Here is a 25,187-nt window from a genome sequence, read left to right as displayed (position 1 = left end):
CAGGTCCATGGCAGCAGTTGCCTCGGCATTTGGTGGCACAGGTGGCAGATCACCTTGAAGATGCTGCGGGTGTCAAAGGGTTAGAAGTACCAAGGTGGTGAATTTGGGAATGGATTTGTTACCCGGTCTCCACTGCACCAGGGCTGAACGTTCTTCTTCCCTTGTGACCCTGTTTCCTTCTGTTTTTTGGGTTCCCACCCCTGCATGGCACTAATGCTCAGTGCTGCCTTTCCAGGTGGGAACCCTGCCTAGGGGCACAGATGGTGCTGGTGGTTTCGGGCCCTCGGGATACCCTGGCTCTAAGAACTAGTGCTTCTGTACTGGTTTTGCTGGATTTTATATACCCTTTAAGTCTGAGAGTAATTTTTTTGAAATTTGCATTTTCTGGAACATTTTTCAAGATGAGTTGTGGCAAGCAGGGAGGAATGGGCAGGGCGAATGTGTAGTGTCGAAGGTGTGGGTTGTCCATCGCATGCTGGCAGCCCTGTGGCCCTGCAGCCCCTGCAAGGGGCCATTTTCTGATGAGAGCACGTGTATGGGCACTTGCACGTAACCCTGCTGCGCAGGAGCAAGCAGGCAGCGTGTGATGCCCTGTACCATATAAATACACATGTGGTGGTTTTACTCCAAGCGGGATAAATTAACTAGATGTTTTTGAAAACATCTGTTCCCTGAATGTTTGTGATCCTCCAGGGGCAGCAACAGGAGCTCAGCATCCTGGCTGTGACAGAGGACTTAGGACTTTGGTTTGGGTTGTGCAGATTTCTCTAAAAGGCTGGCTCTTATCCTCAGGGATACAGGCATCATGGAGTGTCCCTGGCATCTGTGCCTCTGGCCTGTGTGCAAGAGAGCTTTTGGAAAACTGCCTTGGAGTGCCTTTTGTTTCCAGCAGGTTTGTACCTGCAGTAGCTGGCCCCAGCAAAGGGAGCCTCTTGGTCTTCCTGGTTTCTCTCTGTTAGGGGAGCAGTACCTTTTTGTCATATTACCTGATGAGAGAACAAAAAAATCTTGCAATCCAAGACTGACATTTAAATATCCTTCAACGCTGAAAAGAATGTGATGGAATGGGGTGTAAAAGGCAGCAACTGGCATCAAAAAAGGCCCCATAGCGATGACCTGCCAGTATAAAGGCTTTTTAGGAACCAATCTGATAAATCATAAGTAAGCACAAACAGTTTCAGGATGTCTAAACTACTTGTTCTAACATGCCTTGGCTCCTGGTGAATCTTCCTGATGCTGAAAGGAGCATGGAGTATGATTAGCTCTGCAGAAAAATGTTTACATGGCGAAGGGTTTTTGTGCAAAGGCTGTGTCAGTAAAATAGGTGCTAATGATTTCTGAAATTGTTGTGGGAGTGCTCTCCTCTTGGATACCATTGACTGTTGTCAGTGTCTGGGGAATGAGGCATGCATTTAAGGAATGGCCTTTAGTGCTGCCTGTTTCATTATGCACTTACAATTATTCACAACTTCCCGTGAAGGCTGCCGTGGTGGCTGGATTTTCAGAAACTTTTTTTACCCAAGTACAAAAAGTGTCTTTCTTATGTGACCAGGCATAACTGTGTGCATATGTTCAAAATTATGAAGTCCTATTTTTAAAAAAATTGCTCACAGATTCTGTCTGGCTTTTTATTTTTATTAAGAAAAAAAAAAAAGTGATTGAGCTCTCGGAGGGCTCCCATAGTGGCACTGTGGGAAGGTGCCCTTCCTGGGGTGGTGGCTCTGAGATGGCAGCTAAATAAAGGAGTGTTTTCTGCTCCTTGCCCACACAACTGCCTGCCTGAAATTGCTCCTGCTCTCCGCCGTCCCCAGGAAGGGCTGGCATCCATGTCCCACGGGGGCCGCAGCCGCAGGAGCCTCAGTGGCGTTGTGGGTCCAGCTGGCTGCTGCCGGCAGCTCCTGCCTCTGTCCCTAGCAGCCCCTCCACAGCTTGCTTTCGGATAAGTCTGAGATTTGCTTTCTGATCGGCTTTTATTGCAGACAGAGCAGGGAGTTATTAAACCTCTATCCCATAATCCAGCCTCCAGCTACCCCCCCCATCCCCCCAGTTATTTATGGCTATTTGCTGAGGGTTTTCGCTTAGAGGGCTGCCATCCCTCGTCCCCTCATCCCTTGTACGGCTGCCTGTGCTGCCGGAATGACTAACCCTTTTCCTGCTTGGGAGGAAAAAAAGACCACTTTCCCCACCCCACCCCCCCCCAGTTTTGGAAACTGTAACGCACGGGAGTGATTTTGTTTCAGACCGAGGTTTAGTCCCCATCTCCCCCGCCTCCCTGCCCCGTGAGTCTCAGCGCTGAAGATGGCCTCGATGCGATGCGGCGCAACGCGATGGGATGCGATGGGATGCGATGCGCCCTGCACGCAGGAGGGTCCAGCCCAATTATGTAAGGGCGCTGACAGCGCTCATTGTTTTTTTCACAGGAGGAAAAAAAGCCCTCCCTCCCGTTTTCCCTAGCTGCTGAGGGCAGCATAGGGGCAGCGGGGGGGAGAAAGGGCTTGCCTGGTTGGTCCTGACTGTGCAAACGCCAACCCTGCGTTCACAACGGGGCATTTGGAGGGGGGGAGGGATCCTTCAGCCCTGTTTCTGGGAGAAGAGAGCAGCGGTGGGGCTTTCTAGAGGGGTATTTTAATTGCATAGTGAAGTCTGACTGTGAATGGTGTGTTAGTGTAGCTTTCACTGTGAGATAGGGGGAACCGGGCCTCTGCGTGGCAGCGCGGGCTGCTGAAAGCTCAGCTTTAATAAAAGGGTGTTTCCCCCTGCCCCTGCCTCCGACCCCGACCTTTAAAAGGGAATAACCTCATGCTCTGGCATCATGATTTGACACTCTGCTCAAAGAAACCCCACAACTGCGGCAGGGTTTGCTGTGGAGGAGAGACCTTCCTGCTGAACCTGATGCCAGTTTCTGCATCCATCCCCCCAGCATTTGGGGCTGCAGACAGGGTGAATCTTGTCCAGGTGTTTGTTCCTGGAGTGAAAACACCAGTGGCTGGCTGTGGTTGTCGCTGTGAGGAGGCTGTCAGCCCATCAGAGCGGCACAGGACAGGACACAGCTGGGGTGTGGGGGTGTTGCCTGGGGTCTTGTGTTTAGCCTCTGTTGTAGAGAAATATGCCTGCACTATCACTTCACCAGTTTGTGGAGCAAATGCATGGTATTATTTCATGTTGCACTGGAACTTCCCCTTAGCATCTATTTGATGACTGGTTTGCTCTTCCTCTGCAAGCAGTGGCACTGAACACTTAACAGTTCGTGCAGCCTTTGGCTGTGACCCCCTGTGATTCAGGCTTGCCTGGCCCCCAGCCCTGTGGTTCAGGATCAGGCCAGCTCGCTGCGCCTAGCAGCACTGTCTGTGCCTTCCTCCCTCATCTGTGTAAATGCTTGGTCACGGTGGGAGGGTGTCTGGCTTGGGGAATTACGCTATCTTTGGTGCAGACCTTGACTACGTGGAGCAGAAGTACTTTCTGCAGGAGCAATTAAATGGGCGCTGCGTTTACAGTCAGTTCAGGGTTTAATTACATTTTGATTATCTGCTTTTCCTTTGCAAATGGCATTATTCATCGCTTACTGTCTCAAAGTCCCCAAAACATGGAGCACTTGCATATATACGTTTCAGGTGGGGTGTTTTATTGTGGCGTTGGTACTGTAAGACCTGATGCCAGCTGAGAGGACGAGTTGCTCTCAAGGCTTCCAGAGCAGTGAAGGAGACGTAGAGAGTCTTGACACAGAGATGGCCTGGGGTTTAAAATGAAGTGGCTTTTCCAGTTTTGCTGAAGACGGAAAACATGGGCAGGGTTTTGTTTTGATGGTCCTGCTAACCTGCAAGCAAAAGTGATCCCCAAGGTGTGGCTTCAGTCTGAGCTGTTTGCAGAACCGAATTTCCAAGGCACATAATGAAACAAGGCAAGAACAGACTGGCGGCTGAGGTAAAAGGGGTGGGTTTAGCGCTTAGCAAGAACCCCCCAAGGCCAAGCTGTATTCTTGAGACATCAAAGCATCTCTTAATCTTCCTCATGCTGAAGACAGGTATACTATTATGGAAAGCAGTATTATTGGAAAACTGGAACCACCTCCTTTTTCCAGGGAGGTAAGGAAAGTTCCTGTCTTGGGTAGCCACACAGGAGAAGTCAACAACTTTTAATTTGATGTTTTGTCTTGAGGAGGAAGACACTACCTGCCCACAGCCGAGTCCTGCCTCTCCTACCTCTGGCTGTGATATCTTTGGAGTGGGATAGGGAAAATGGTCTACTACACAGAAGTAATTTCTCAGCCTGGGACGTAGCCCTGAAACTGCTGTGGCAAGTCCTTTGCAATGAAAAGCTTTAAATACAAGGTGCGTCTGTGGACTGCCGTGACACCCACATCACCCCAGCTGGGACAAGGCGCTAAAAGCGGGATTTTTAGCTTCAGCTGTTCAGCTCATGGACAGTCAGGAGAGCTGAGTAGTGGGGTGAGGGCTGGAGATAGTGGGGTTGAGGCTGTGGGTGAACGGTGGAAAAGAGGAGATGGAGTGATGTGGGACTGGGTCTTGCCTTTGAAAAGCAGTAGGATGGGGTGGGCTTCAGCTCATGTTGTTCCCTAGCGCTTGCACATTTCCTTGATTTTGAGTCAAAAGACAAAGCGCGGTGCGTGGCTGTGTTGTCAGCTTGGCCAGAATCCCAGGGCCAAGCTGGGGCTATACGCTGTTCTTGCAATCAAAGAGAGGTATAGCCCCACCTGGGCACCTCAGGGTGGGTCTTTCACTCTGTGGTGGTGTTTGTCTTTTTTCCCCAGATTGATAAATACCTTTACGCCATGCGGCTCTCTGACGAAACGCTGATAGACGTTATGGCTCGCTTCAGGAGAGAGATGAAAAATGGCCTCTCCAGAGATTTTAATCCAACGGCTGCAGTGAAGATGCTTCCTACGTTTGTGAGGTCCATTCCTGATGGTTCAGGTAAGGAGTTGAGCATTTGTTTTCCATATTAAACACAGTGTGCTTCATGGGAAACGTGCTAGAAATACACCAATATGCTACCAAGAACAAAAGCAATTTGCTGTCTGGCAAGTTCAGACAACGTTTTGAAGACAGCTTCCCCTCTGTGCAGGTCTGTTCCCACAGATGCTGGAGGTTTTTGTGATTCCTGCATCAAACCCATTTTTATGCCAATAGAAGAGCCCTTCTTAGCAATCAATCCACTAATAGCCAGTACATTTACACTGATTTTTGTCTGCCAACAATCAATACTTCACATAGGAAGATTTTTGATTTATGCAGTTCGCACTCATGTGATCTAGGGTCTTAACAAAGACAGTGGCTTTTAGTCATTTGCTATTTGACTCAACGTCTCATCTTGTTTTTTCCCCAGTGGAAGTGTGAACCCTTATATGCTGAATTAGAGTTTCCTGGCATTCATTTTACTTTCTGTAGCTACCTCTTGGAGACTGTCTTAGGGGAAAACTTGCAGAACTCAAGGAGGCTGCAGTGTGCGGCTCCAAAGCTGCTGCTCTGGTGTACTGAGCTTCTTCCATCCAGATACAGGACCTGGGTTTTCTGTGCTCACTGTACCTAATGAAAGTGGCACAAATTACGATCAGAAACCAAAAATGTTGTGTTGGTATTTGAGACCAAGGTTGCCCCTATTCCTTATTTCAGTGTTTACAAAAAAAAAGAACACTATACATAGAGTCTATAAATCTATTTGTAAACAGTATATAGTAGTGTTTATTATTTAGCGGTAACACTGGATTTCCTTCTCATGTAGCGTGAGTTGGTTAACTGTAGTTTGGTGCCTACCACAAATTATGTCCCTGTGTGCAGAAATTGCACAGCTGCAAGAACTGTATAACACGGTTACCTGTTTTGAGGCTTTTTTAGAAGTTTAAATCAAGAATTTATTGGATGAAAGAACACGAAGCCTGGTGCTTTGTGTTAGTTGACACTGTCTGACAGGTGGAAATCTTTGATAGTTCTGCTTCGCTGTTGCTTTCTGCCACCTTAAGCTTTTTAGTTGAAACGTGATTCTCTCTCTAAAAAAATCCCAAAGGGTTCAACAAACTCGAACCCTGCATTTCCCTTAATTTAGCGCTGCTGGCTGTTAGGCTGAAATGCTGCGTTGAAATTCGCAGCCTGTTGAGAAAGCCAGAAGCTGCCACACAGAGCTGGGTGACAGACAGGGGTTGCTCTAAGGATTTGCAGCTGAGGTGACTTGAAGGCTTTTGCGTGGAATCCCAGCATGTTTACCAACTCTGAAATCCCTGTTTTTTCCTTCGTGTGCACTTGAGTTCAGTTGGATACAGGCATGTCCCCAGTGCCCTGCTCCGTCAGGCACTGCGCGTTAGTGAATCTAAGCTGCTTGTGGTGAGTCAGATAGTTTTGCAAATTGTTCCATGGCACAAACCAGGGAGATCTTGAGATGCCATATGGGACAGGGAAAAGGGGATCTGTGCCTGGCCGGGAGAGGTGCAGGAGATAGCTGAGTGCTGCTGAGACCAAGCATGAGCCAGAGCAGTGGGTAGCCCTGACTGAGCCTAAGTGTATCTGTATGTCGAGGCATTCATTCATTGCAGATCATGTATTACACACCTACTTAAAAAAGCAACCTCATGTGTTGTGTACAGGGTGCTCAGTTCTTGATCCTATGCCCGTTTGGCTCCTGCCAGCCTCTCCGGGACAGGCGTGCTGTGGGCAGTGTCTTTGCAGCATGGATTAGAGCAAGGCAGTGCTTTGCTCCAGACAATTTCTGTATAACATGATAGAAACCTGTATATGCAGGTTGCAAGCGTGTCTTCGGATAGCTGTTAGAAATGCAGGCGAAACGGTTCCATTATTTCCCAGAACGGACATGCTCTGACCCCAGCTATGAGCAGTATTTGCGGTGGGTGGGTGTCATGGCATCTCTTTCCCTGACTCACCTGCATGTGCCTGTCACGCCTGGCTCAGCCATCGCACATGGGCAGGCAGGGCAGGCACGGAGCCCTCCTCCTCCAGCAGGCTCTGCGGGGCCCTCGCGGATGTATCCGTGTCGCTGTGCCCAAAGCATGGGTTCGGCTCCCAGCCGATGGCAATTTCTACCTTCAGCTGTCCCTCCGTAAAAGCCAGAGGCTGAAAGCCTGCCCTTTTCTCTGGCCCGTCTCTAATTACTGCCTTGTAAGCTCTTTCCTCTGAGTCTGATTATTATTATGAGAGCTGACTATTCAGAAAAATACTGCTGTTTAGTTTCAGATCTATGCTTGTGTACTTCATTAACAAGGAGCTTTTGAGTAGTAATTTTGGAGACTCTGGAGATGTTGGTGTTAACAGTGTTTTTTGCTTCATTCTGAGTTGCTTAATCTACAAAACCCAGAAGGGGTTTTTTGCCCTGAGTGCCCAGAACAGTATCTCAAGCTAATTCAAAATACTTCCAAAGAATCTTCCTAAAGAAATTTACAACAGGTTTGATTGCACCTTGGTGTTCCAAGGCTGATCTGTTCATTTACTGCCAGGGAAGATATTTCTGAAGTGCAGTATTTGTTTGAGGTACATACTAAGGTGCATTTAGGCTTGAAAAAGGGCCATCTGGTCCAGTGTTGATTTTTCCGTTATTTATTGGAGGTAATGGCTTGCATTCAACAAATGATACTCATATGATAAAGCTTATTTGGGTATTTGACCTAATGAGACACTTGTGGTAAATGTTTGAGTTCTGGTCTTGCTGGGTGGTGGTGGTTCTGAGTTACTGAATTTGTTTCGCTGAACCCGTTAAAGGGAACTGCATCTACAGTTTGGATGTGTTTACATTTTAAATGACATTCATATTGGAGCAAAGTGATGTTTAAAGCCACGCTGTTCAGGAACAGATAGGGAAGTCCTGCAAGACCTGTATTTTGGCAAACTCTTGAGTTTGCCCATTGTCTAAAGCAGCAAGAAGGAAAAGTTACATTGCGATGTGGCAAAATTAGGAGGATTACTAGGGGCTGTGGGCTCCTGCTCTCGATTTGCTATGTTTTTGTGTACTGAGCTTACTGTTCTTTGTGGTTTCTTGCATGACAGTGTTTTGTTTCTGTATTACACTGCAACCTTGGAAAATGGTAAGGGGTTTTGCAGTGTCTTTGCCTCTCTTTGGCTGTTCTTGGTAGAGGTCTTGCCCTCAGGGATGCCTCTTCCAGCTCATTGGCTTTGCTCAGTGGAATGGGGCTCCTGGAGGTGCATGAGGTGATGGTGAGGAGCAGCTCACTAAGCCAGGCTTCAGAGGTTTTGATCTGAGATAGGGCAGAGTAATCTCAGAGGCAGTCTGGTCTGGAAATCCTCATGGATAAGTTGCATATCTGATATTTTGGTGACCGTGTGGGATCAGAAGGCTCTGAGAGCTGAGTCAAAGTCTGAGGTAGTGCATCAAAATGTACTGTTCTTCCCACCTGCTAGGAAGTCTTTCCACGTTGAATTTAGGTAGAAATGGAAAAACAGTGATGGTTGGGAATGGCATTTCCCAAAGTCATAGGTTAAAGTTGGAAGGCAGAATGAGGCCAAAGAGTGCTGCAGGGCGGGACTGGCAATATGCATCAGTGGTGCAGGATGTGGGGGAGGCAACTCATCCTGCCACAGCATGGGGCACTTGTGACGCTGCAGAAAAGTACAAACTGATGAGGAAACCAGGATGAAAGAGCACTGTGCTCGGTTTCCTCACCCTCTGAGCAGCCTCGGTGAGCCCAGGGATGCTATTCACAGATTCAAATGCTTGCAAAGAGCCTCAGTGATTAACTGCAGCCTGGACACACACTCCTGTGTGATAAGTTGTGCACACTACTTACCTAAATACTATCTTTTTTGCAGGCTTTAACAATTGCTGTCTTTGTTTGCTCCCTCTTTGATAAGCCAAGATAGCACAAGCGGTTCAGTCAGATGTGTTTGCCTTGCTCTCCAAGGGGTGCTGAAAGTGTCATTCTTCAGACAGCCAGACCATGCATCTCTGTTGCCTGAATTACACCCTGAGGTCTGTGGAGGTGGGGGGGATGATGAATTTGGCTTCACACCTTTGAAATCCAAATCCCTCTCCACCACAGAGGGAGATGGAGGTATCCTAACTCTTTCCCTGGCTCCTGGGGAGGTATTTGGGAGCTCTGTGCACGCAATCACAACTTCTGAATAACTCTTGCAGCAGTGCAGGGCTGCCCCATCATTTTTCAAACTGACATTTTTCTGACTTCTGTTATCTGACTGCAGTTTGCAGTGAATCTCAGCTTCCAAGCATGAAATAAGGGGTTCCTGCTTTAACCACTTCTCTGTGTAGTCTGTTGATTGATTTTAGAGTAGTGCAGAATCCAGCCACCATTTACTGTTACTTTCCAAAATGTCACACATACGTTTACAGCAAAAGACTCTCATCAGTGATCTGGCATCCCCTGGCATCCCTTCATTTTACTGTCTCTGTTTTCAACATCTTTTTGGCTTTCTGCTGAGATCTTTGCTCTTGCCAGATTCATCATGAGATCTGGATGCAGACTCTCCAGTGTTAGTCCATTCCTTTTGGGGAAACCCTCATTGCAGTTGCCTGTGTATCAATGGTGATTGGCATTGCCATTGTACCAACTTCATGTTAAATTGTAGGGAACTGGGTTGATGCTTCAAGTGGACACCCTGCAGCTAAAACTTCCTTGCTGTAGGCACTGGACATTTATTTGCCTGTGTGTTATACTTAGCCAAACTTGATGTTTCCCAGATTTGTGTTGCATACAATTTTTAATCACTTATGTCTTATTTTCCACATAGAGAAAGGAGATTTCATTGCACTGGATCTCGGTGGTTCTTATTTCCGAATTCTGCGGGTGAAGGTATCGCATGAAAAAAAGCAGACGGTACAAATGGAAAGTGAAATTTATAATACACCTGAAGATATCATGCATGGCAGCGGAACACGGGTAAGAACCTCTTCCTTAGGACGTCTCCTTAAATATTAGCTGCTTTCACACTGCCATTTTAGAAAAACGCCACAAGAATGACCTTAGCATCTTAACAGTTGCACCTACAGTGTACAGACTTGACTACAGCTCTTTGTTGATACATGAAAATAAATAAGCAGTAGTTAGTTTAATGGGGCGTGCATGGGTGCTGCAAATCTGCTGTCATTGTGTGGGAGACCTCTGGCTGAGTTAGGTAAAAAATAGTTTAGAAATAAAAATTCTGATTTTATAATAAAGTTACTTTACACAGGTAGGAATGGAGAGCAGGAAAACAACTTCATCTTTATAAGCAATGAGCGTGACCAACCCTGCAGCTGTAATGTTAGATGAAGGATAGAAATACCCATGACAGCCACGTATCTGTCCTGGCAGTCTGAGCAACTCGCCATTGGTGAAAAGTACATTAGAAAAATTAGAGGAAGCTGATAGAATGTTTTGGCACAACTTCAACTTAATTTTTGCTGAATAAATGTTGGGATTTTTTTTAGTCCCCCATGTTGCAAGAGTAGAAAATGTTTGGATTCATTTACTTGGATTTCAGATGGGGTTCTTTGGAAGAATTTATTTTCTTTTTATGATCAGGAAGTGGATTACAATGAATGTTTTACTGACAGATTTGTCTCCCTGTCAGTGTAAGACGGAACAGGTAATTTTCATTGTTGGAAACAAGTCTTACTAGAATGAGGTGCTATTCAGGAGCATGAGACCTGCAGAAAACTTATAGCTTGTTTCAGAAGAACAAACAGCAGAGGGAAAAGAAGAAAAATCATGCAAACAGCATTTCTATCCTTAATATATTTTCTGAAGTCACCTTGATGTATGTGTCTAATAACTGCTCCTGCAGTCTTATGCAATAGTGATTGTAAGACAGCAATTATGGCTTGTAAGTGACACTGATATAGGCATTGCTGTGCTGTCTGAACCACAGCAATAACTTTTTTTATTCTAAAGACTTTTCCTAATGTTATTACTTTGTTACGTGACTAAAAGGTCATGCAGTGGCTTTCCCACAGACCAGTTTGGGGGGGGGGGGGAGGGGCTGGGCTGAGATGCCTGTCGCTGGTGGAGGCAGGGAATTCAGGTGGGCTGCCTGGAGGCAGGTTTGGCGTGCGGGGTTGCTTGTCCATCAAGAGGTGTTGGGAGCTGGAGATGGACAAGCAGCAGGGCTGCCTGCACACCTGGGGGCAAGTGTCTGTCCCAGGGGGGCAAGGCGGGCCGACTACAGTGAGACTTGGTAGAGATGCAGTAAGGGTGGTAAGGAGAAGCCAGAAAAGGAGGTGCCAGGTCTGCATTCTTTCCATGGCTTTGTCGTGCTTACATTTTAATTTTTACAAATCCTGAGGTCATTTGGCTGTTGGGAACCAGCAACGTGGAGCTCAGACAGATAGGTTTTGTCATGGCTTTTAAGCTGAAAGAGAGGCGAGCAAGGCTTCCGCTGACCCTGGGAGGACAGTTGCTTCCAGTACCAGGAAAAGGGGAACTGGAAGCATCATTAGAATTGCATCCAGGCTTGAAGTTGTCCCGTGACTATAACCAGCCATGACTAAAACGCTTGCTGTGAGCTTCGCAGAGCAGCGTGGCAGATGCCCAGGAGGCACACAGGCAGGTGATGATTTGGTGCTTACGAGTGACCTGTAAGGCAGAGGTTCTCTGAAATCTCTGAGCCAGATTAGTGGAATACTTGGACGGAACTGCCCGTGAGGGGTAGGCTACTAACGTGTTTTTCAGCAAGCTGTGTCATTAACATCAGTGAGTTATAGTCTTAAGGCCTAATATATAATCAGCTTATTGAAAGGATTGCAATTTATGGCTTCATGCCTCACTAGCACAGTTCGTTGTGATATTTTCTACTTCATTGCATTCAAACTTCTATTTTTTGCCCATCTGTCAGGCATGGGCTGACAGCTTTGCCAGTCAGAGACAGTTCCCTGTCAAAGTCAAGGACAAAACTCTCATTGACTTCAGCAGTGTAATAGCAGGTCTAAAATTTGTAAGAAACCTGTCTCCTGTGTGAACTCAGCAAACGGGAGCGTGCCTGAGGCTTGACTTTGGTGTTGCTTTTTGTGTTCCGTCGCTGCTGGAGGTAGGTTGTGGATTTATGACTGTTCTCCTGATTTGAAACTGTGGTTTCCTTGCTCCTTAAGTCTTCCCCATTCAGGGGCTTGAGCTTGAGCTCGGACTGGCTGCCAGCCAAATGCATCCTTGTGGAGACTTCTTGGAGCCCAACCTGAGCAGGCAACTTCATGGCCAAAGGAAGTAATGAAGCCTGATACCACATTGCTCAGCATCTCGTGGTTTTGTTGCTTCGGGTCAATACAGGTGTAAAATCTGACTGGTCCTTTCCTCTTGGCTGTGGCATTCGCTCTGTCAATCTCTTTGACATTTGATAAAATACTGGGCTTACGCTGTTCCCTACTGCATACCTGTGGATGGATGGGAATTTGGATTTTTCCTCAGTCTGCCTTACTTTAAATAAACCAACAGGAACTTTGTAATGTTGCCTCTACTGTCCTGTCAGAGTTATTTGGCATTCGTAAGGTTTGGATGTTAATATGAGCACGGACTCATACAGATGCTTACTCAAGTCACCTTAGGAAAAAATCTTATGACAGTCAATGGTATCAAAATTAACAAATGCCTGCCTCTTTCTTTCTCCTTTTGAGCAGCGCCTTCCCTCTGTGCTTTGTTGAAAACAGTAGCACAGCCAGACCGTGCATTACTGACTAGACAGTGCTCTGTAGTGTCGGGAATGTGGCTAATAGTTAACCACATCTGCCCGTGCAGGCTGCAGCATGGGTTATGCTCGCGTGCCCTGCCGCCAGCCCCGAGCCCTGATGACTCGCGGTGCATCGCTTGCCACAAGCGTGCGCGCTAACCCATGGAGGCGAGCTTCAGCGGGTTGTGCACCGGACACTGGCAGGTGCATGGACTTCCCTGAGTGCATTGGGAATGCCCAGGGATCTTTTGCAGTTGGACTTACAAAGCAGGTCCTGTCTCTTCTCTGTGCAGTCGTGGCTCATTGCATGAGAGGAATTTTTGTAGCAAAATCCACAGTCGATATTTTTGCTTCCTGCTCTCTGAATTCCTGGTGGGTTTGCGGTTGGCCCCTGGTTATCATTTGTAATCCTGGGAGCATCTGAAAGTTTAGTAGGATTGAGTATTTAGCAAGATACTTTTAGATGCAAAGCATAATAAAAACATACACTCCTGCTATGTCTGTGTTTCTCCTGGAGAAGTTGTCATATTTTATTATTTAACTATAGTTCTTTTCATAACTCCTCTTTCTCTCACTCGTATGGACAGCTGAAAATAGTCTTACAGAAGTGCAACACCATACATTGCTTTTCCCGTACCATTTCACTGCATCTACTGGGTGAAATGTCCTTGATTTTCTCAGGACAATTTTTTCCCTGGAAAACTACTGTGCTTCTGCTTAATCAAATCTGACCTCATTTTAGGAATGTGTTTAAGGTGCTCTGTTAAATTGTAACATTACACAGACCGCTTCTTGACCCGCTTCAAATGGCAAAATATTCCTCTTCGGTTTTTGCATTTGCTGCAGCCTGTTGTAGTGCTTTCCCATCTCTCTGAGATTCTGTAAATTGTACCGAATAAAGCTGCACAGGCTAATTGCAACCAGCAGCTATCTTTTTGTACTCCATTCCAATTATCCCCGATCCTCTGGACAGTTTACCTGGCCTTGTCCCACCAGTGCTGCAGATAGGGTTGGGTTTAGGGTTTTTTTTCCAGGGAATTTAAACGTGAAGCACAGTTATCTTCTGGGGCAGACGGTGACTTGTTAGCAGTTTGACATCCATTTGTGGTAAGGGTCAGTTCAAGGCATGTCTGGCTTTTTGGTACTGGTAGATACAGATGTGCATTGTAGTTGCTTCAGTTGCTAGGGCTTGATTTCAGCTTTGAGTGTTGCAATCCACCTGAGGGGCTTTCCAAATAGCTTGGTGTGAGAGACATCCCTCACCTTTACGCCTACATGCTCCCTGGCACGTCTGGCTGATAGGGACCCATAGTGCTATTGTCACAGGGTGCCATCGAGGCATCTGGGTGGGAATTGGTACCTGCAAGCCTAGTGCAGGCTGCTTACATAGTTCAGCATTTAAAAAAATGCAGAAAATGTTCCCATTTCAGGTTGTTTCTCAGAGCACGTAAAAAATTCAGACAAATCCCCAGTGTTTCCTTTTTGTTTGTTTGCTGTGTGCTTTAGGAATGGATTTGAGAGATGGTGGCCTTTTGGGTGGCTCCTGCAAAGTGCTGGGTTCTCTGGTCTCAGCAATACTGGAGTGAAGCAGATGTAAAATTGCTCAACCTCCTGTGGGACTGGATCCCAAATGTTCTTTTGAGATGCTTTTTCCTGTTATTGAAAGGGTAACAGCAGGCTCAAAAGCCACGTGCCCCTTGTTTCAGGAAACGCATTTTTGTATGGGGGTAAGAGATGCCATGCAGAATTAGGTGCATAAAAGGACAATGTATTTCATAATTTATTAATTATTAAGGTGTTAATATACACTGCCTGACAGTTATTTTCATAGCTATGTCATTTATACATCTTTAAAAAATTGGAGTAGATGTTTTCCCCTTTCCCCTCACCCAGTACGGTTTTCATATGCAGTCTGAAATATTTTCTCCCTGAAACTGTATCTCTAGTCACGGTGGTTTTATACTTTTCTTATAGCTTTTTGATCATGTTGCTGAATGCTTGGGAGACTTCATGGAGAAACAACAAATCAAGGACAAGAAATTACCAGTTGGGTTTACATTTTCTTTCCCTTGTCGACAATCTAAGCTAGATGAGGTAAGAAGATTTCCCAATTTTCTTAATACGCAGAAGAGCTACCATGTTATTAAAACACTGCTATGAAAGCAGTATCCCAGACAGGTCTCATTTTCGGGATAAGGGAGTGTTACATTTCACTGTCAGGCTTCATGTTTGTGTTTTTGTTTCTGTCTGGAAGAGCTGGTTAACAGATGATGAAGAGATGTACTGCCTCTGCATGAGCTCCTTAGTATTTCTGGTTCACTGTGTAAACACAGCAGCAGCTTTTCCTGTCTCCTGTGCAGCCGTTTTCGCCTCTCCATGGGGTGTAACTGGGAAGGACCCAGCCCAGCAGTGTTTGCTCAGATTTTGCTGAACTTGGCAAGTGCACACACCAATCCAGATCAGGGTCTCCCTCTTGAGCTGCAGTGCTGAGCCTTGCCACCGACTGGGTGCTCAGCACTGAAGGGCAGTCGGGCAGGCCACCTGGCAGCAACGTGCTTGGAAAAGGGATGGGAATAACCAGCATTGTAGGAAGTGACTGATGAGATTCCCCTGACAAGGATGCTACGTATTTTCCTCCTTTTGCACGTTATGTCACAAATGACTCAGCAGCCTCCTGGTACAGCATTGCTATGGCAACAGTGTAGCAAATTAATGCAGGAAAATGAAATCCGCACAAAACGCTAAGAGGTTGCACTGTTAAAGCATGACCTGCTTTTCTAGCTTGCAGGTCTCTAGGTTAGCCTGGTGCAACAGCTCCCCAGATGTTGGTGCTGAGGAGGACCGGGTGAGGCACGATTTTTATTACATTTCATACTCCTTGAGCGATGCTGCGAGTTCAAACCAAGGGTGCTTACTAGCTCAGGGCCTGCATGTAGTTAAAACAGCGAGCTGCCTGCTCCTGCCTCAGTTCGGAAGAGAGGAGCTGATTTTGGTGCAGCTCTCCAGTCTGGCCGTGGTGCATGGTAAGGTTCAGGCTCCTGACCGCAGCAGAGTCGTGCTGGGGATGTGGCTGTGAAGTTGGTTGCCCTTGAGAAAATTTGTTTAGCTGCATGATGAAAAGCATTTGTTTGTGGGCTGGTTTGCTCAAGCCATCTGGGGTGAAGTCATGCTTGTGTGGGGCAGGGGCAGGCAGCTAGCATGTGGGATGGCTTGGAGACACCTGTAGAGACTTGGAGATGAGCAGTGGCAGGGTGGAGGAGGACAGTAAGAGACAAGGGAGTGTGTCTTTTAATAAAAAATAACCAACGACCAAAACCAAAAACCAAACTGAGAGGTTTTGTGATATTTGGGGTGTTTGAAAAATACGTTTTTCTTGATTCTGGGGGCCAGATTTGTTCCTGCATTGCTGCTTCTGTGAGGCTGTGCTTGCCTGAGTGCTGTTTTCTTGTGCTTGGTGAGCAGAAGGAAGCAGTGTGGTCCCTGGTTTCTCCGAGGGTGACAAGGTAGCACCACACGGTTGGGTCCCACTCAACCCTGCTGTACTCCAAGGGCTCCTCCCTGCTGCCAGGGCCTTGCTAGGGAAGCACAGCAGTCAGTCGCACTGAGAGGAGCTGCTCCTTGCCGGTGTGGTTTGACCAGATTCCTGAATGATAAAAGGAACAAGGGGCCCCTTTGCCCATTAAAGCTGTGCCCGCAAGGTGGGCTTTGCCCACAGCTTTGCTGGGTTTCTAAGTGATGCTGAGGGCAGCACAGTGGGAAAACATAGGCAAACTGAGTTTGTGGTTTAGTGGTGGAAGATAGCTCCTGGTCTGGAAAGAGCAGCCCTGACCCCTCTGTCCCCTGTAGCTATCCCAGCTGGGAGTGTGAATGTACACAAAATGTGGTTGACTTCTTTTAAGCTGAGGTATGGGCAAATGTACACCTGGGCAATGTCTGCTTGTGCCTATAGGCTTCAGCTTTTCTGTGTTTTAGCTTCTTTGGACCTTAGTTGTGATAGATGTTTGTCATGGTTTAACCCTGGCTGTCAACCATGCACCACGCAGCAGCTCGCTCACTCCCCCACAGTGGGATGGGAAGAGTAAAAGTGAGAAAACTGGTGGGTTGAGATAAAGACAGTTTAACAGGTAAAGCAAAAGCTGCACACGCAAGCAAAGCAGAGCAAGGAATTCATTCACCACTGCCCATGGGCAGGGAGGTGCTCAGCCATCCCCAGGGAAGCCGGGCTCCATCACGTGTAACGGTGCCTTGGGAAGACAAATGCCGTAACTCTGAACGTCCCCCCCTTCCTTCTTCCCCCAGCTTATACACTCAGCATGACATTCCGTGGTATGGAATATCCCTTTGGCCAGTTCGGGTGAGCTGTCCTGGCTGTGTCCCCTCCCAGTTTCCTGTGCCCCTCCAGCCCTCTCGCTGGCAGGGCCTGAGAAGCTTGTCCTTGACTTAGTATAAACATTACTTAGCAACAGCGAAACCATCAGCATGCCATCAACATTGTTTTCCAAGTCCGCTGAACCAAGTCCAAAAAACAACACTGCACCAGCTACCAAGAAGAAAATTAGCTCTATCCCAGCTGAAACCAGGACAGATGTGAATATTGTGGTGGGTATGAAAAGCTGAGCTGATTTGAGTCATCTTTCCTGTTGACTACTGTCAATGGTCTCTTTTTTTTTCTTTTATTATTATTTACTTGTATACTGATTGCTCTGAATCAGCTAGGTGTTATCTAAATAGAAAAAAATCAGATGTAGTCATTACCTTAGGAGATTTGCAGGCTTTTTATGACAGTTTGCAGAAAAGGAATTTGATCCCAGGTTTCCCTTTGTGATCCATGCTGTAAGTTAGGGACATACATTGCTACATTCCAGTATTTCTGTTTGCCTCAACCCATAGATGTGATCCCACAGTGAAACAAGCCCAGATAACTGGGACTCTAGACAGCAAATGTGCAGCAGTCTGATCCCTGCTGCAGCTGAGTCCTGGACATAAAAACATCACCTCCCTTCTCTATAGTCAGTCCTGCACAGTCAGCTTTTTCTGAAAGCAGTCGATTTCCATGGCCCAAAAGGATTAAATGGTTTTCCAAGAAAAACTGTCGAGGAGTAACAGGGAGAAGAGTGGGCTGAAAATACAAACCGCAAACAAACCATTTTCTAGCAAGGGAGGGGAAAACAATTTCCCATCTCTCAGCTTACTGTCACGAGAATCAAAGACCGCCAGTTGTCTCAGGCTGGGTTGTTAGGTCATGTAAGAAAAGAGACCTGAAGATCTTTTGAAGTAGAAAATCTTGGTTTTAAGGAAAAAAACCTCATCCATTTGTGTTTTATGGTGGCATCGTGTTGAATGTTGCTCTCTTGTTTTGTCAGGGTATTCTGATAACCTGGACGAAGCGTTTCAAAGCAAGCGGAGTGGAGGGAGCAGATGTCGTGAAGCTGCTTAACAGGGCCATCAAGAAACGTGGGGTAAATTGTACTTCATCCTTTTTTCAACTCTGTATCGCAGCAAACTGGCATTTCTTTGCCAGGGACCACCCTTCGCGTCACTGACTTGAGCAGAGCACGCAATCTGAGTGATGGTGCGGTTCTGCTTTCTTGCGTGAAGATGTGCAGTTTGGCCGCTGGCTGGGAAAATGGAGTGATGTCCGAGCCGCTGTGTGGAAGCTGTGATTTTCCTCATAGCACAGAACTGAGTTACTATGTTGTGGTTTGTTGCCGGTGTCCTTCAGCAATTTTATTGCTCTCCAAAAACTGAGAAGGCGCTGTGTGTCAGTGCCACAGTTTTTCAGGGATACTGACGCATCCTGTTCCTGAGAAACTGCCTCTCGTGGTCTGGGCTCAGCTGGGTTTTGCAGCCGCCTTGCTTGGGAGCAGGAGAGAAGCAGAGTAGGAGAGAGGGGGATTTCAGGCTTGGTGAGCTGTGTTGCTCCCTGCAGTTTCTCACTGCTGATTTTTATAGAGGGTGAAGGTGACCAGGTTGCTGATTTAAACAAATAAAAAGGCACGGAGTGTGAAATAGAATTAATTTGCGTTTCTGTAATGCTTGCAGCCAGGAGATATGCTGATTACTCGGCATCCAAATTCATCGGAAACAGGGCAGTATTTGGGCAGTTGTGGACTCTTAAGCAATCCTGAGTTTTACTGTCGCTGAACAATGTTACTGTAGTCAGTTACTGTCATGAGAATTGGTATCAGGTAGAATAACACGCTGAAGAAGCTGGAAAGGAATGAGTACATGTCATTTGAACAGCCTATTTAATTGCATTATTTGCTTATATTTTTGTATTGAAACCTTCACTTGAAATAAAACTAGATGTTTTAAGTGAATTCTATCAGAAATAAGTAACTTGGGGATATTTTACAGATTGACTTCTCAAACAACTACATCAAATTACTCCATGATGTTTAACTCCAGAGTTCCTCCCTCCCTCCGTCCCTTTTCTTTCCTGCCTAAGGGTGCTTATGTGAGAGCAGGTCTTTGCTCTCTAGAACTACACCGCTGCTCTTTTATTGTCTGCCTGGTGCATTAGTCTGCTGTCATTGTCTTCTTGGGTACGTGGGATAGGGAACTGGCAGACAGAACAGGTGATATTTAAAAAGATAAGCTGTGGTATTCAGACAAATTATTTGTCTCCTATTCCTCGTGAAATTAGTTGATATAAGCAAACGGGTGATAAACACAAAACCGTTTTCCAGAGAAGCCATATGGTCCGAGTAACGTTTTGTTCCTCCATCAGGACTATGATGCAGATATCATGGCTGTTGTGAATGACACCGTCGGGACGATGATGACCTGTGGTTTTGATGACCAGCGTTGTGAAGTTGGCTTGATCATTGGTAACGCACATTGCTGCTGCAGCATGCATGTGGCTTTTCTCCCTTTGCCTGGCCTGTTTGGTTAGCACCTTCTGATGTCCTTTCCCTAAAGGCACTGGCACCAACGCCTGTTACATGGAGGAGATGCGGCACATTGACCTGGTGGAAGGGGACGAGGGCAGGATGTGCATTAACACGGAGTGGGGAGCTTTTGGAGATGATGGCTCGCTAGAAGACATCAGGACCGAGTTTGATCGAGAGATCGACCGTGGATCCCTTAATCCTGGGAAGCAGCTGTGAGTGAGGCAGTTATTTGTGAGCTTTGCAAGAAAGCTTGACTTTGCCCCTGGTGAGGCACACCACAGGCTGGGCTGGGCGGTGTGGTGGCATGCCACAGCTGGGCTCTGCCTCCCAGTGCTGCCCATGGGCAGGTGGGTGACTGCTGCTGTCCTCTCCTGCAGGTTTGAGAAGATGGTCAGTGGGCTGTACATGGGGGAGCTGGTAAGGCTTATCCTGGTGAAGATGGCCAAGGAGGGGCTGCTCTTTGAGGGGAGAATCACCCCTGAGCTTCTCACCAAAGGGAAGTTTGAGACAAAGCACGTTTCTGCCATAGAAAAGTGAGTATCTATCCCTTTTCGCCCCCTGGGTTTCACAGCAACTCTGAATGTTAATTTTCCAGCATCCCTTTTTGCTTTGTGGGGAGATGTGCTACTTTGGGGGTGGCTGCCATCCTCCAGCGTAGGTACAGAGCTGGCAAGTGGGGACGCTCAGCAGACGGTCTGTGCCCTCCTCCCCGAGATTTCTCCCTTTTTCTGTGTTGGGAGGAACTATGAAAGCCTGCCGCTCCATGCAGCTACAGGGTATGCGCTGTGCTGCCTCTCACTCTGCCCGCAAGAACTCAGAAGTTGCTACCCTGAAGCTAAACATGGGAGTGAATTGGCTTAGTGCCTCCTAGCAAATACTTGTGTTGCTCCTTGCTGTATCCACGGGATCGCTGGGCAGAAAGAAAACAAGCGTGACAAGGCAGAGCATTCAGTCTTGTAGGGAGTGCCGGGTGCTACATGGTGACCTCTGAGCAATGCGCCAGTTGGTTTCATATGGTGTCATCGCCACTTTGGTCAGTGCTTACTGACTCTTTCCCATGTGATTTTAAAATTCACGTCACTGGGATGGTTTGTACTATAGTCCATGGGCTGGCTTTACTTTTCGAAACGCTGCTGACTAGGGTGCATATGTATAGAGGTACTGTTGATTGCGAGCGCAACACCAAAAGAACACCCAGGAACTGCCACAATACCTGTTGCCCCCTGCCCCATTTTATTCCTGTCCCCACAGACTGTCTTATCTGAACAGCTTTCCATAAAATGTCTGCGTTCATTTGTCTTAACCGCAGAGGTCTGTGTAATGGACCAATGTAATGTTGAGCAACAATGAGAAAAGTGCAGTTACTGGGAAATTCAGTTATGAAGAACAAAATTTGCCCTGAAATCCCACCTCACTTCCTGAAGAGCACTTTGGCTATAAGTAAGGGGCACATCCCTGTGCAGCTTCAGATTTCTAGCTGATCCTAGCAAGGTACAGGAGTCCTTAAAAAGATGTATGGCATGCAGTTAGTAATGACAAGATATACTCCTGATGCTTTTGTCTGGGAAATGACAGAGATGAAAGTGGCTAAGTTTTGCCAGAAACTTTGCTTTCAGACTGGTTGCTAATAAGGGAAAATGCAGTGCAAGAGGCAGAAATTCAGGGAGGTTATAAAAGCCTGAAGAGAGACCCATTAGGATGAAATAACTTAGGCAACCTTTGCTCAGGGTTTTGTTTTTCACACTGGGCTTAATTTATTGAGACATATGAGCAAGCATGGGATTAGGTGTATGCTCAGGCCTGTGCAGAACTGTGGGGCTGGTGCTCCCCACTCCAGGGAGAAGCTGTTTGAAGTTTAAAGCATCGGTGTGATGAAAAAGCATGTAGTTCCTCCAGGTCTGTAAAAGCGCGTGGAAGTTGCTAATTTTCCTGTGGGTGTGCTGAAGGAGCTGCCATATGAGGGTGCTGCTCTGCTTTGGGTCTGGCATTGTTGGACCACCTGCAGCCCAAGCTATTGCACGTGCTGTGGTCCTGGCGGGTGCTCTGGCTCTGCAGGACAGGGCTGGTCCTAGTCCCATGCTTCGTGCGTTCGCTTTTGGAGTACAGGAAACTCGCTCAGTACAAGGTTTGGTCTGATCATGTGGCACAATGAAAATGTGGCGTGTGTTAGAGAGAAACTTGCACATAACTGTCATTGGATGGGTTTCCAGTGACATGATGTACCTCTTGCCTTGTGGGAAGTGAACTTGAAGGAGGGCAGGTGCTTGGGTACATATGGGAGTCATCCTGCCCATAGGGTGGCTGCTATAGTACCTGAAGTTGAATGGTTTGTAGGTTGCGTGTTTGCGCCATGCTTTAATGGAAAGCTGTTTCTGTCTGTGGATGGATGCATATTTAGAACATTTTTATTTCAAGCACCATGGAACATCCTAGTCCAGAACTCTTAAGAAATTTTCTTTCTAACCCCCTTTGGAAATCCCCGGTAGGGATACCCACGGCTGGCTGCCCCTCAGTCCTGCATTTGATAGCTCCCCCACTAAGGAGTGTGCTTTACTGCTCTCTTTTTGTAGGAGCAAAGAAGGTTTGAACAAAGCCAAAGAAATTTTAACCCGCCTGGGGGTGGAGCCGTCCCACGAGGACTGCATCGCCGTCCAGCACGTCTGCACCATCGTGTCCTTCCGCTCGGCCAATCTGGTTGCCTCTACGCTGGGTGCCATCCTCAACCAGCTGCGGGACAACAAAGGGGTCGGCCGCCTCCGGACCACCGTGGGGGTCGACGGCTCCCTCTACAAGATGCATCCACAGTGAGTCTGTCTGCTCTTGCCGCTAACACTCTTCACCTGCCACAGCCTCTGGTTTGCAAAGGGTCGAGCATGTAACCCCAAGACATCACCCAGGCATGCGGTTTGGGTGTGAGATGAGGAGCCCGAAACGTGGGTGTGGGGATTTGGTCTGAGGTGGGGAGCTTAGTGGAAGGGAGAGATGTCTTTAAGTGAAGTAAGATGAGATTTTAAAAAAGCAGTGACACCATAAAGAGAAGAGCCAACCCCCTGAGTAATGGGATACTGCAATATCAGTGAAAATTGGTGGTTTGAGTACATACCTTAGGGGATCTCCGTAGACCTCTTGGAAGGAGAGTTTCTTTGTACAAAATATTACTTTGTGTCCCTGGATTGGGCTGTGAGGAGACCTGCATTAATGCACCTTGATCTCCATTTTTCATTTAAACTCCATTGTTTTGAAAATGACTGTGCTGAACCTGATTTTTTGCAGTTTTCAAGTTTAGAATAAAGAAATGGAAGAAATATGCAGTGTGCAGGTGTCGCTTATGCACAAGTGCTGAAAGGCTTTTATTTAGTAAATTATAACTGGTGGTAACAAGTCAGTTTCTAGTTTCAGCTGTAGGATTTAGCTGCGGGTACCGAAGGGGAGCAGAAGTGCAGCCTACGGGACATACCTTGGGCATTAGAGCTGGCTGGAAGGGCTGAGTGTCATTTATGAGGAAACTTTTGAAAGGAGAAATATATTTAATGTTTCATTTTCAGTTTCTCATTCTTTTATTGAAAAAAAGATATTTTCCTTATTTAAAGAAAACCATAACATTTTCACAAACAAAAGAATTTCCAAGAACACTATTTTGAGTAGCTTTTCCCGATGGGCAGGTCTAGGATGTGTTAAGATATCATATGTGGGCAATTTTTGTTTCTGAACTGTTTCCCCACAGTATCTAAATGGGTGAGTTCAGGACAGCTTGATGATGACCCCAGGAGAGGGGACTGGAGCAGCATTGGAGTCAGAGGGTTTCTTCTGTCTGGGCTTAGGTTCAGGGGATGGGACTTGATGCTTTCCTCTGCTTTTTGCTGGCTTTTCTTAGAAATTCAGGAGGAAAGAGGCCATGGAGGAGAGCTGCTCTTGTCAGTTTTCCTACTTGGGGGGCCGTAGCTAGTTTAGATGTGACGAGGCTCCCTGCTCCCCTTGCAGTTGGTCCGTGTGGCAGCGTAGATTTTGGGGGCTGCGGGGGAGGCAGCGCAGATGGCGGGTTGGCAGCCGGGTCCCCTCCCTGCAGGTATGCCCGGCGCTTGCATAAAACCACCCGGCGCTTGGTGCCGGACTCGGAAGTGCGGTTCCTGCTGTCGGAGAGTGGCAGTGGGAAGGGAGCAGCGATGGTGACGGCGGTGGCGTACCGGCTGTCAGAACAGCACCGGCTCATCGATGAGACGCTGGCTGAGTTCAAGCTCACCCATGAGCAGCTGCTGCAGGTGAAGAGGAGGATGAGGGCGGAGATGGAAGCGGGACTGAAGAAGAAGACTCATGAGACTGCCAAAGTCAAAATGCTGCCCACCTTCGTCCGCAGCACACCGGATGGGACAGGTAAAGGCTTGCCCTTGTGAGAGTGAGGGCACCGGCTGAGCTGCAGGATGCCCTAAATGGGCTCCTAGTGGTGTAGTTTGGGTTTGGGTCTGGTGGAGGGGGAGCAGATCTGGTGCGAAGAAAGAGGAGCCTCCCAAGCCGTGCAAGGGAGGAAATCTCAGTTCCGGGAAGGGCAGCCTGCACTGCCCTTGTGCTGGGTGTTGGCAGCGTGGCCCTGTGTCCTTGTCCCAGGGTGCAAGCAAGCCACAGGGGAGAAAACCACAGCTGAGCTCATAACCCAAACCCCCCTGAACCCTGTCTGCACTGCTTTCTCTTAGGGAACAGTTGCGTGGGTCCTCTTTCCCTTCTTGGTTTAAAATAAAACAAAACAAAACCAAAAACCGCACAAAAAAGGGCTGGAATAATCTGAGCAGCATCTGAAATGATGATCTTCCCAGCTGAGTTTCTAAGAGATTTTATGTCTTCTTTAGATTTTGCTTATGGTTCTTTAAATATACACACATATTCTTTTACAGAGAACGGAGATTTTCTGGCACTTGACCTTGGAGGAACGAACTTTAGAGTTTTGCTGGTGAAAATCCGCAGCGGTAAAAGGAGAACAGTTGAGATGCACAACAAGATCTATGCCATTCCTATAGAGGTGATGCAGGGAACAGGAGAAGAGGTGAGTGTGTTTCTCTTTTGCAGCACTGCTGCTTTTTAAATACCTTCATAAGAGCATGTGACATGTACAACTTCAAATGCGTGACTTTTCTCTTTTAAAGCTGTTTGATCATATTGTTACCTGCATTTCTGACTTCCTGGATTATATGGGGATAAAAGGCGCACGTCTCCCTCTTGGCTTCACATTTTCCTTCCCTTGCAAGCAGACCAGTCTGGATGCTGTAAGTTCATTAGTATCTTTTGAATCGGCTTTTGTACTTATGCTAGACCAGATTTCTCTGTCTCCTTATCATCGACGTGACACTTACAAGGAGGTTGTACAAGGGGAGGGTTCATGCTCTGACCCTGACCAGTACAGCTGCTCCTATAAATAGTTCCTTTAAAGGTAGTAATGCAAATGATGCTCAGCACATGGCTGTGACAGGTAATAGCATTTAAATTTTCCATGGATGTGATTTCCCTTTTTTATAATGTTTTTACCAATCATATAAACCTGCTGGAGTGTGATACTTCCCTGGTTTTGTGAGCAGTAAAGCACGAGTCCATCGCTGCTGCCAGTGCCCCTTCCCCAGCTGATCTCATCTCACTGGATGGAGTGGGTAGACCAGGGCCTGCTCGGCTGTGTTACCCT

General features: G+C 47.1%; 1 protein-coding gene across 2 annotated transcripts in view; it reads left to right on the top strand.

Moving 5' to 3' along the window:
- The window catches only part of LOC102055063 (hexokinase-1), a 46,897-nt gene that overhangs the window by 9,905 nt on the left and 11,805 nt on the right, over window positions 1-25,187 (top strand). For both annotated transcript variants that reach the window (XM_005433439.3, XM_055720143.1), the window contains exons 2-12: window positions 4,769-4,931; window positions 9,723-9,871; window positions 14,604-14,723; window positions 17,993-18,088; window positions 19,360-19,459; window positions 19,551-19,734; window positions 19,900-20,055; window positions 22,093-22,326; window positions 23,589-23,893; window positions 24,409-24,557; window positions 24,658-24,777. In XM_005433439.3, coding sequence (XP_005433496.2) covers window positions 4,769-4,931; window positions 9,723-9,871; window positions 14,604-14,723; window positions 17,993-18,088; window positions 19,360-19,459; window positions 19,551-19,734; window positions 19,900-20,055; window positions 22,093-22,326; window positions 23,589-23,893; window positions 24,409-24,557; window positions 24,658-24,777 — 1,776 coding nt within the window. The remainder of the gene's footprint in view (window positions 1-4,768; window positions 4,932-9,722; window positions 9,872-14,603; window positions 14,724-17,992; window positions 18,089-19,359; window positions 19,460-19,550; window positions 19,735-19,899; window positions 20,056-22,092; window positions 22,327-23,588; window positions 23,894-24,408; window positions 24,558-24,657; window positions 24,778-25,187) is intronic.

Source organism: Falco cherrug, chromosome 9 (assembly GCF_023634085.1).
Source record: "Falco cherrug isolate bFalChe1 chromosome 9, bFalChe1.pri, whole genome shotgun sequence".
NCBI lineage: Eukaryota > Metazoa > Chordata > Aves > Falconiformes > Falconidae > Falco > Falco cherrug.
The sequence above is the reverse complement of the archived record's forward strand: the minus strand, read 5'-3'. Positions and strand labels throughout refer to the sequence as shown.